Genomic DNA, 12,035 nt, shown 5'->3' with positions numbered 1-12,035 from the left:
CTTAATTGATATTGCTACACCCAATGACTGACATTACATAAAATGGAGCCGACTTAAAAAAATGCAAAGGGGCTAGCGCTGTGGCACACTAGGTTAATCCTCCGCCTGCGGCACTGGCATCCCAGTTGCTCCTCTCCCAGTCCAGCTCTCTACTGTGGCCTGGGATAGCAGTAGTTGATGGCCCAAGTGTTTGGGTCCCTGCACCCGCATAGGAGACCAGGAAGAAGCTCCCTGGTTCCTGACTTCAGATCGGTGCAGCTCCAGCCAATGCAGCATTTGAAGAGTGAACCAATGGAATGAAGACCTTTCTCTCTGTCTCTGTCTCTCTCTCTGTCTGTAACTCTACCTGTCAAATAAATAAATAAAACTAAAAAAAAAAAAAAATACAAAACAGGGGCTGGCACTGTGGTATAGTGGGTAAAGCTTCCACATGCAATGCTGGTATCCCATATGGACACTGGTTAAAAAAAAGTCCCAGTTGCTCCACTTCTGATCCAGCTCCCTGCTAATGCGCCTGGGAAGACAGCAGAAGATGACCCAAGTGCTTGGGTCCCTGGACTCACATGGAAGACCCAGATGAAGCTCCTGGCTCTGGCCTGGCACATCCCTGGCCGTTGTAGCCACTTGGGGAATGAAAAAATATATGGAATATCTCTCTCTCTCTCTGCCTTTGCCTCTCCCTCTCTGTAATTCTGCCTTTCAAATAAATCAATATATCTTTAAAAAAAGATACAAAATATTCTCCAAAGCAAAGGATCTAATTATTATTGACTGAATTCTTTTTCCATAAACCAAACATTTTTTTGAAAAAAACTATTTCCCATACACTTATCCTCATATGTATACAATAGCAAATTCTTTACCTGGACTGACACATACAGCAAAGTAGGAAAACCAAGTATTTTTTTATCATTTAAAACCTGAATCATAAAAGAATTTTACTTAGGGCTTAGAATTCATTTTTGCTGCCATAAGTAATCAAAGATGGGTTAAAAAGATACACGTAGCTGCAAGTTCTGCTCCCATTAAGTGTCTGAAGCAAAGTACCAAATCTACGACTATAATGAATGTGTTGCTTAAGAAATATTTATCATTTAGAGATAAAATTTCCATGTGGTATATAGTACATGACATACAGCATGCATAATTCTGAATTCTCTAGGACCTTTGGCAGATAAACTCTATGGCTTATGTATTTGGTGGCAAATCAATTTCATTCGTAGAGAACTGCTAGTGAGGTATCTACCTTACAAAACCATTTCTTAGTGAGATAATTGGAAAATACAATTTCTCTTACAAGATAATTCTTGGAACCAGAGCTATTTAATTTGTAAGACAAAAGGACTCTATAAATGTCATACCTTAGAACACCACCAGCATCTACCATGTTCTTCTTTAGCATGTTAAAGGCTTTCTCCTGCTCCATTCTGATTATTTTCTTATCAATTTTAGGGTCTGTAGGAACTCTGTATTCAGGAAACTTCTGTACCTTTTTAATGTAAATCCTTTATACAAGAGAAACAATTTGTTTCACTATATTATAATCTTAAAAAAAAAACAACCAACATCAACCAGAAGCTTACTGTAAACATTTAACTTCACAGAAAACTCAGTTTATCTAGAAAGTATTCAAAGGCTTACATGAAAGATATCCCATATGTTCAATACTACTTAGCAAATTAACAATAATGACTACCAATAATCATAACTTGAATAAAATATCTAAGTATCTATGGATTTTTTTCTGGATTTGTCTCTTCTCCATTCTCTGGAAGACATAATCACCCCATGCCCAAGGTTACCATCATAGCCTTCTTCTAAGCTACTGTGCCTCCAAGATTTCATTATTAAATCCACTTGATACATCAACTCCACAGTGACTCTTCACATTTGATTTCCTAATGTGAAGAAAATTTCTGCTCCTTAATAAAGGATAGATTTTTTGGCAGCACTCAAGGCACTCTATATGATTCTAATTTGTTTACTTAATCTTGCCCTCTATTACTTTAAAATTTCTTTTCCTATGAAGTTCATTTCTCAAAGTCCCTTCTTCCTCTGTAGTTGTGTCTCATCTTTATTTATATGGTTTTCGCAACCTATAACATTTTGCCTCTAAATCTCCACCTACTCAACTTCAATCTAAACAGAAACATCCAGATTCAATTTGACCTTCTTTCCTATGAATTTCCATGGACATATTTCTTTTTGAATACCTTTAAGAGGTAGTTAAGAAGCTGGCATTTTGAGATACTGAGTAAAGCCACTGCCTGCAATACCAGCATCCTATAAGGGCAGTTTGAATCCTGGCTGCTCCACCTATAATCCAACTCCCTGCTAATGTGCCTAGGAAAGCAGCAGAGAATGGCTTGAGTACTTGGGCCCCTGTGCATGGGAGACCAGGAAGAAGTTCCTGGCTTTGACCCTGCCCAACCCCCATACTGACCATTTTTAGGGGCCTGGAGTTGTGATGCAGTGGGTTAAGGTATTGCCTGCATGCCAGCACCCCACATGGACACTGGTTCACAGTCCAGCTGCTCTACTTCCAATCTAGCTCTCTGCTAGTGAGACTGGGGAAGCGGCAGAAGATGGCCCATATGTTTGGGCCCCTGACACAGACATGGGAGCCCAGATGGAATTCCAGCCTCCTGGCTTCAGCCTGGCCCAGCCCTGGTCTTTGTGGCCATTTGAGGAGTGAACTGGTAGATGGAAGATCTCACTCTCTATGTCTGTCTCTTCCTAACTCTGCCTTTCAAATGAATAAATAAATCGATAAAAAAAAATTTAGGTACTTGTCCAGTGACAAAAATAAAATTACTTCTGCACTTTTCCCCAAGTTATACGTCAAGTTTTTATATTGTTTACATTTAAAGAGTAGTTGAAAACTTGTTTCATGGTCAAGTTAAATATTGCCCAAAGGGGCTGGTACTGTGGTGTAATGGGTAAAGTTGCCGCCTGCAGTGCCAGCTTCCCATGTGGGCACTGGTTTGATTCCCAGCTGCTCCATTTCCAATCCAGCCCTCTTCTATGGCCTGGGAAAGCAGTAGATGGCCCAATGCCGGTTAGAGACCTGGCTGCTCTACTTCTGATCCAGCTCTCTGCTATGGCCTGGGGATGCAGTAGGAGATGGCCCAAGTTCCTGGGCCCCTGCACCCACATGGGAGATCCCGAAGAATCTCCTGGCTCCTGGCTTTGGATTGGCAGAGCTCTGACCATTGCGTACAATTGGGGAGTGAACCATTGAATGACCTCTCTCTCTCTCTCTCTCTACCTCTCCTGTCTCTGTGTAACTCTGCCTTGCAAATAAATAAATAATCTTAAAAAAAAAATCTTTCATTGGTTCACATTTTTCTTTCTCATCCAGGGCAACAACTATCCTATATTCCTATTCTCTCAAAAACTTACTGTGCTGTTCTCATACATTGCTAAAGTGAATGTAAATTGGCAAAATCGTGCTACAAAGCCACTTTGTAATATTTTTCAGTGTTTAAAAAGGAATATAACTTTTTCCCTAGCAATTGCATTTCTAGAAATTTATTTTAATACACTTGCACTAATGCACAATACCATGAATTGCAACTTTGCATATAATGAAAAATACTTCTCATGGTTTACACGGTCATCATTAGAAGGCTAATAATAATCAGTTCAGAACTGGATCATAATATGGCTACTAAAGAGAAAGAAATAATGCTCTTTACAAGAATACTTCAAAGTGTTTGTGGAACACCATACTTAGCGAAATAAGCCAGTCCCAAAGGAACAAATATCATATGTTTTCCCTGATCTGTGACAACTAACAGAGCACCTAAAAGGAAACCTGCAGAAGTGAAACTGCCACTATGAGAAGCAATGACTTGAACAATCCTTGTCTTGACTGTCAAGGAACAGTTTATTATTTTTTATTATTTTCTTTTTCTATTTAATACCATCAGTTGAACTATTTACTTAAAACAGAATTACCATAATTGTTTAAATCCAATTGAAAACAGATGCCAGTAAAAATTAGAGTGGGAATAAGAGAGGGAGGAGATGTACAGTTTGGCACACGTTCCCACGGACCTACCCCTAAAAGTAAAGCTAAAAACTTGCCACAGGACTCCAAATCCTATTAAGCTGGGTGGTACCAATGCCATCTTACAAGTTAAAGTGATCATTTTAAGTGTGTAACTGATCATATAGATCGGAATAAATGTCAAAGAGATCACATAAATAAGACCAAGTGTCTGGTAATAACAACTGATAGAATTAAAAAGGAGAGAAGGACCCAACATGGGAAGCAGGCCACACACCAGATTCATAGAATGACAAACTCCCTAAATAGCACTCTGATCTCAGAATCAGCTGTTAAGACATTCGGATCTGGCTGAAAAGCCCATGAGAACATTTCAGGCATGGAAAGTCAAGACACTGTGGCAAAAAATGATCTACATGAAGGGTCTCTGAGTGAGATCTCCGTGGAAAGAAGGGGTCATCAAAGAAGGAGATACTTTTCTCTGTCTAAATGCTGAGAGAGTTTGTGGACTCAAAAGGCTTCCATACCTTTGGCAGCCCATGACAAGAGCCTCAGGTGATCACTGACATCATTTAGAGTGTAAATCATTAAATCAACAACAGGAGTCACTGTGTATTTACTCCCCATGTAGGACCTCTGTCCTTAATGAGTTGTACTGTGAGAATTAACAGTAAAACTAGTCTTCAAACAGTACTTTATACTTCGTGAGTCTGTGTGGGTGCAAACTGCTGAAATCTTTACTTAGTATAGAGTTGCTCTTCTGTATAAAGGTAATTAAAAATGAACCTTTTTGTTTTGTTTTGTTTTGTTTTTTGACAGGCAGAATTAGACAGTGAGAGAGAGAGAGAGACAGAGAGAAAGGTCTTCCTTTTTCCGTTGGTTCACCTCCCCCCCCAAGTGGCCATTACAGCTAGTGTGTTGCGGCCGGCACGCTGCGCTGATCCGAAGCCAGGAACCAGGTGCTTCCTCCTGGTCTCCCATGCGAGTGCAGGGCCCAAGGACTTGGGCCATCCTCTGTTGACCTCCTGGGCCACAGCAGAGAGCTGGACTGGAGGAGCAACCAGGACTAGAACCTGGTGCCCATATGGGATGCTGGTGCCGCAAGCAGAGGATTAACCAAGTGAGCCACAGCACTGGCCCCAAGAATCATTGCCTTAAACGGTACACAGAGCGGCCAACATTGTTGCACAATTGATTAAACCTCAATCATAATGTTGGTTCCAGTCCAAATTACTCAGCTTTCAATCCAGCTCCCTGTTAATGTGCTTGGGAAAGCAGCAGAAGATAGTCCAAGTACTTGGGGACTTGTCACCATGTGAGAGACCTGGATACAGTTCCAGGATCTTGGCTTTGGCTAGGCCAGTCCCAGTCATTATATACATTTGGGGAGTAAACCATGGAAGATGGAATGGATGGATGGAAGATCTCTCTCTCTCTCTGTCTCTCTGTCTCTCTCTCTCTCTGTCTCTCCCTCTCTTTCTCTGTAACTCTGCCTTGCAAATCAATCAATCAATCTTAAAAAAAGAAAAAAGATGGGGGCCAGTGCTGTGGGATAGCTAGTAAAGCTGCTGCCTGCAGTGCCATTATTCCATATGGGTGCAAGTTTGAGTCCTGGCTGCTCCACTTCCCATCCAGCTCCCTGCTAATGTGCCTGGGAAAGCAGTAGAAGATGGCCCAAGTCCTTGGGCCCCTGCATCCATGTGGGAGACCTGGAACAAGCTCCTGGCTCCTAGCTTTGGATTGGTCCAGCTTTAGCCATTGCAGCCATCTGCGGAGTGAACCTGTGTTGGAAGATCTATCTCTCCTTCCCTCTTTCTCTATAAATCTGCCTTTCAAATAAATAAATAAATAAATCTTTAAGAAAAAAAGGAAAGAGGGGGACACAGTGAGCAGGGGTGAGAGAAAATTTAAGAATTCAATGAATACTTTTTGGTAATGTTTAAACTTAACAAAAATGTCATATCCACTATTCAAAAAGTCAAAACTTAATTTAAAAAAAAAAGGAAAGAAAATAAACCTTACCGGGCTGGACAAGTGGCTTTGTAGAGCTGACAGGACCTGCTTTCCTGCTCACTGATTTTTTTTAACTGGAAACCTTTTCTCCTTGGCCCATACTGACACTCCATTACCACAGCTCTACTCCCTGTGGGCCAAAAACCAGTTGTTGATATTAATTCAAGTGTCCGTCTAATTTAGACCCTGGATTAAAAACAACTTGGTGGTAGCAAAGGCAAAATCTACACTTTCAACTACACAACTTTAAGGAAAGAGAAGACTGGTAGATTTTATTAAGATACACAAACATAAAGGTTTGAAAGTTTATTGTAAAATGTACCAAAGATAGTATAAAATTATGGTAAAGAAATGAGCAAAAAGCATATTTATTGATACTTAGACACACAGAATTTTTTAAAATAATAAAATTTAATACTTTATAAATAGAAATTATCAAATGTTTCATTTGGTTAACAAACACTAATATTTTTTATAAATATAAATTTTGAAAGTACAATTTTTGTTTTTATTTATTTATTTATTTAAAGATTTATTTTATTTACTTTAAAGATAGAGTAACAGAAGAGGTAGAGATAGAGAGAGAGGTCCTCCATCCGCTGGGTCAGATAGCTGCAACAGCCAGAGCTGTGCCAACCTGAAGCCAGGAGCTAGGAGCTTCTTCCTGGTCTCCCACGCAGGTGCAGGGGCCCAAGGACCCAGGCCATCCTCCACTGCTTTCCCAGGCCACAGCAGAGAGCTAGATTGGAAGAGGAGCAGCTGGGACCAGAACCGGCACCCATATGGGATGCCGGCACTTCATGCCAGGGCATTAATCTGCTGCACCACAGCGCTAGCCCCACAAACACTAATATCATTTAAAAATTCATTTCCTGGGGCCAGTGTCTTAGCATAGTAGGGTAAGCTGCTGCCTGCCTGTGATGCTGGCATTTCATATGGGTGCTGATTCAAGTCCTGGCTGCTCCTCTTCCTATCCAGCACCCTGCTAATGTGCCTGGGGAAGCAGCGGAAGATGGTCCAAGTTCCCTGGCCCCTGCACTCTTGTGGGAGATCAAGAAGAAGCTCCTGGCTTTGGCCTGGCCCAGCCCTGGCTGTTGCGGCCCTTTTGGGAGTGAACCAGGGGATGGAAGATCTCTGTGTCTACCTCTCTAACTCTGCTTTTCAAATAAATAAAATATATTAAAAAAAAAAAAAAGAAAATGCTATAGTCAAACTTCTACAATATATGACTTCTGATGAACAAGTGTAATTGACTTTTCAAGAGTAAACACCATAAAGCTGGTTGTAAAGTATGCACATTTTGTCTTTAAAAGATTACTTCAGGTGGGCGCTGTGGCTTAGTAGGCTAAGCCTCTGCCTGCCATGCTGGCATCCCATATGGGTACCAGTTCATGTCCCTGATGCTCCTTTTCCGATCCAGCTCTCTGATAAGGCCTGGGAAAACAGTGGAGGATGGCCCAAGTGCTTGAAACCCTGTGATGTAGTGGTAAAGCCACAGCCTGCAATGCTGGCATCCACATGGGCACTGGTTCAAGTTCTACTTCCAAATCCAGCTCCCTGCTAATGGCCTGGGAAAAGCATCATAAGATGGCCCAAGTGTTTGGGCCCCTGCTACCCACGTGGGAGACCTGGAAGAAGCTCCTGGCTCCTGGCTTTGGATTGGCCTAGCTCCAGTTGTTGCAGCTGTCTGGGGAGTGAACCAGCGGATGGAAGATCTCTCTCACCTTCTCTTTGTCTGTAACTCTGCCTCTCAAATAAATAAATAAATCTTTAAAAAAAAAAAAAAGATTACTTCAAATTGCTCTCTAAAGTTGTGGTACCGGTCCAGAATCGCTTTTCTGAAAGTTTTTGGACCAAGTGTATTTCAGAATTCTGAATATTTGGAACGTGCTATGATAATATTAGAGAATACTCCTACCAAGTATTATGTAGACAATAGCAAAAAACTTAACAGTAGTTCTTTATGAATAGTTTCAGTAAAAGGAACAAAGACTGCATACAGCCTTACAATGTTCAAGTCAAATTTTCAAGTAAGGTAGATTCCAAAAATCTTTGTTTCCTAAGCATTTCTAATACCTTTTAAAATCTTTTTTTAAAAGAATTTCTTTCCCTTTCTGATATTACCCATGACTTAGCACAAACTGTTTTTTTTTCTTTAAAAAGATTTATTTATTTATTTGAGAGGCAGAGTGACAGGGAGAGGCAGGGGAAGAGAAAGACAGAGATCTTCCATCTGCTGATTCACTCGCCAAATGGCCACAACAGGGGGGATTGGTCCAGGCTGAAGCCAAGAGCCTGAAACTCCATTCAGGTCTCTCGTGGGGATGGCAGGGGCTCCCCAACACTTGGACCATCTTCTGCTGTTTTCCCAGGCACATTAGCAAGGAGCTAGACTGGAAGTGGGGCAGTCAGGATTCAAACTGTGCTCCAATATGGGATGCTGGCCTCACAAGAAGCAGCTTAGCCCACCGCCCCACAACATGGGCCCCAACACTGCTAGACTATTAAAAATCTATGTATTATGGAAATTTGCATATGTATATAAAAATAGAGGTAACAGTATAAGAAACCCCATCACTCCAGGTATCTCTCATTTAGCTTCAACAACTATCAGCATATAGTCAATCCCCTACCTGCTTTTTCATTCCCCCAGATGGCTTTACAATAAATTTCAGATGCCATATCATTTCATGTATAATTCTAAAGTATATGGTATATATTAAGTAAATATCTCTAAAAGATAGAGACCCTTTAAAAAAAAGTGATCTTGGGGCTGGCGCTGGGGTGTGGTGGGTAAAGCCGCCGCCTGTAGTGCCAGCATCCGCTATGGGCGTTGGTTCAAGTCCCAGTTGCTCCAATTTTGATCCAGCTCTTTGCAGTGGCCTAGGAAAGCAGTAGAAGATAGCTCAAGTCCTTGGGCCCCTGCACCCATGTGGGAGACCCAGAAGAAGCTATTGGCTCCTGGCCTTGGATCAGTGCAGCTCCAGCCATATGGGGAATGAACCAGCAGATGGAACACCTCTCTCTCTCTCTCTCTCTCTGCCTCTGCCTTTCAAATAAATAAATACATCTTTAAAAAATAAAAAATTTTCATGGTGATTCTTTTTTTTTTTTTTTTTTGAAAGGCAGAGAGACAGAGATAGATCTTCCATTGACTTCACAGATGCCCTCAATAACTGAGACAGGGCCAGGCTAAAACCAGTAGCCAGAAATTTAATCTGGGTCTCCTATCTAGGTAGCGGAGACCTTAATACTTGAATCATTGCATGGTGCCTCTCAAGGTGGGCATTAGTAGGAAGCCAGAATTGAAAGCAGAGATGGGATATAAACCTATGCACTCCATTAGTGGTATGGGTGTCAAGTGGCCTCTTAACCCATGCATCACAGACACATACCTGAAAGGCTCTTATACACACATGTACACACATTTGACAATCCCATTATTACATTTCAAAAAAATTAATGGTGGGGTTGGTGCTATGGCATAGTGAGTAAAGCTGCCGCCTGCAGTTCTGGCATCCCATATGGGTGCTTTGGAGCCTTGGCTGCTCCACTTCCCATCCAGCTCTCTGCTATAGCCTGGGAAAGCAGTAGAAGATGGCCCAAGTCCTTGGGCCCCTGCAACCAGAAGAAGCTACTGACTCCTAGCTTCAGATCAGCTCAGCTACAGCCGTTGCAGCTATTTGGGAAGTGAACCAGTAGATGAAAGACCTCTATCTTTCTCTGCCTCTACCTCTCTGGTAACTGCTTTTCAAATAAATAAATAAATCTTAAAAACAAAATTAACAGTAATTTCATAATGTTATGATTTCCAATATTTACATTTTTCTGTCTCACAGGTATCTTCTCCCATAGGTTTATTCAAAATTTTTAAAGATTTTTTTAAACATTTATTTGAAAGTCAGAGTTACATAGAGAGAGGGAGAGACACAAAGAGAGAAAGAATCTTCCATCTGGTGGTTCACTCCCTAGAAGACCACAACAGCCAGGGCTAGGCCAGCCCAAAGCCAGGAGCAAGGAACTTCATCTGAGTCTCTCACGTGGGTAGCAGGAGCCCAAACACATGGACCATCTTCCGCTGCTTTTTCAAGGCCATTAGCAGGGAGCTGGAATGGAAGTGGAGCAGCTGGGACACAAACTAGAGCCCATATGGGGTGGTTTTACCCACTAGGTCACAACACCAGCTCCTTCAAATTCTAATCCAAACAAGATCCACTGACTGCATCTGTTTAATAAGTATCTGAAATTTCTTTTCATCTACAGATTTTTCTCCTCCATTTCCACAGGTAGTTTGCTGCATTCTAGATTTTTCTGATTCCATCTCTGTAATATAGTGTGTTCTTTTATCTCTTATATTTCCTATAAACTGTTAGCTCCAGAGCTTTGATTAAAAACAGACTTGATTTTTGTAAGAATACCCCACAGGTATGCTGTCTACTTTTTATTGCTTCCTGTTTGTCTATTTATGATGTTCACATTGATTGTGAATTAAAAGTGTTTAAGGGTGTTGTGAAACTTTTTTTTTGTCAGTCTGAGAAATATGACATATTTTCCTGTTATTTGCTAGTGAAGGTGAACATGTTTGTGCTCATTTGCTACCTTATTTAAAAAATCAACCTGAGGGGCCAGCACAGTGGTGCAGTAGGTTAATCCTTCACCTGCTTGCCAGCATCTAATATGGGCTCCAATTCTAGTCCTGGCTGCTTCTCTTCCAATCCAGCTCTCTGCTGTGGCCTGGGAAAGCAGTAGAAGATTGCCCAGGTCCTTAGGCTCCTGCACCCGCGTGGGAGACCAGGAAGAAGCTTCTGGCTCCTGGCTTCAGATCAGCACAGCTCTGGCCCTTGCAGCCATCTGGGGAGTGAACCAATGAAAGGAAGACTTTTCTCTCTGTCTCTCCCTCTCACTGTCTGTAACTCTTTCAAATAAATAAATAATAAAATCTTTTTAAAAAATCAACATGAAAAGTGATTATTGTTAATTTTTTAAAGGATTTATTTATTTATTTATTTGAAAGGCAGAGTTACATAGAGAGAAGGAGAGACAGAGATCTTCCATCTGCTGGTTCGCTCCTCAGATGACCAGGGCTGGGCCAGGCCAAAGCCAGAAGCCAGGAGCTTCTTCCAGGTCTCCCATGTGGGTAGCAGGGGCCCAAGCACTTGGGTCATCTTCCAGTGCTTTTCCCAGGCCATTAGCAGGGAGCAGGGTTCGGAAGTGGAACTCAAATAGGTGCCCATATGGATGCCAGCATTGCAGGCTGTGGCTTTATCACTACATCTCAACACTGGCCCTCATTTGTCACCTTTAAAAAAATACTGTTTATAGCCTTTGCCCATTTTTCTATTTAATTCTTTAATCTTTAAAAAAAAGTATGCTTTTTTATGTTCTCCATAGAAATTCTTTATTATATGTATTTTGTGTGTGTGTGTGTGTTTTAAGATTTTTATTTATTTATTTGAGAGGTAGAGTTACAGACAGTGAGAGAGACAGAGAGAGAGGTCTTCCGTCTGTTGGTTCACTCCCCAAAATGGCCGCAAGGGCTGGAGCTGAGCCAATCCGAAGCCAGGAGCCAGGTGCTTCTTTCTGGTCTCACTTGGGCATCTTTTACAGCTTTCCCAAGTCATAGCAGAGAGCTGAACTGGAAGAAGAGAGCAGCCGAGATTTGAAATGGCGCCCATATGGGATGCCAAAGCCACAGAAGAAGGATTAACCTATTGCGCCACAGTGCTGGCCCCTATCGTATGTATTATATAATGCTGTTTATAAAATTGCTGCTTTTGTTTTATTTTAGTTGTGGTCTCTTTTAAACAGAGTTTTAAATTTTAATGTCAAATTTATCAATATTTTATTGTGATTTTTTTTTAATTTTGAAGTTTTTTTTTTAAGTTTGCTGTACCCTACAGTACAGTAGGATATTCAGCTTAAAATATTTATGCTTTATGGTTTTCTTTTGTAAAAAGACTTTTTTATTTATTTGAGAGGCAGAGTGATACACAGAGAGAGGAAAAGACAA

General features: G+C 41.2%; 1 protein-coding gene across 7 annotated transcripts in view; it reads right to left on the bottom strand.

Annotated features, from left to right (window-relative positions):
• The window catches only part of CARF (calcium responsive transcription factor), a 72,667-nt gene that overhangs the window by 21,909 nt on the left and 38,723 nt on the right, over positions 1 to 12,035 (bottom strand). For all 7 annotated transcript variants that reach the window (XR_009865883.1, XM_062190066.1, XM_062190060.1 and 4 more), the window contains 2 exons: positions 6,035 to 6,155; positions 1,362 to 1,505 (listed from right to left, as the gene is read on the bottom strand). Coding sequence is in view for 6 of the 7 variants with exons in the window: in XM_062190066.1 (XP_062046050.1) it covers positions 1,362 to 1,505; positions 6,035 to 6,155 (265 nt within the window). In the remaining variant the exon portion in view is untranslated. The remainder of the gene's footprint in view (positions 1 to 1,361; positions 1,506 to 6,034; positions 6,156 to 12,035) is intronic.

Source organism: Lepus europaeus, chromosome 1 (assembly GCF_033115175.1).
Source record: "Lepus europaeus isolate LE1 chromosome 1, mLepTim1.pri, whole genome shotgun sequence".
NCBI lineage: Eukaryota > Metazoa > Chordata > Mammalia > Lagomorpha > Leporidae > Lepus > Lepus europaeus.
The sequence above is the reverse complement of the archived record's forward strand: the minus strand, read 5'-3'. Positions and strand labels throughout refer to the sequence as shown.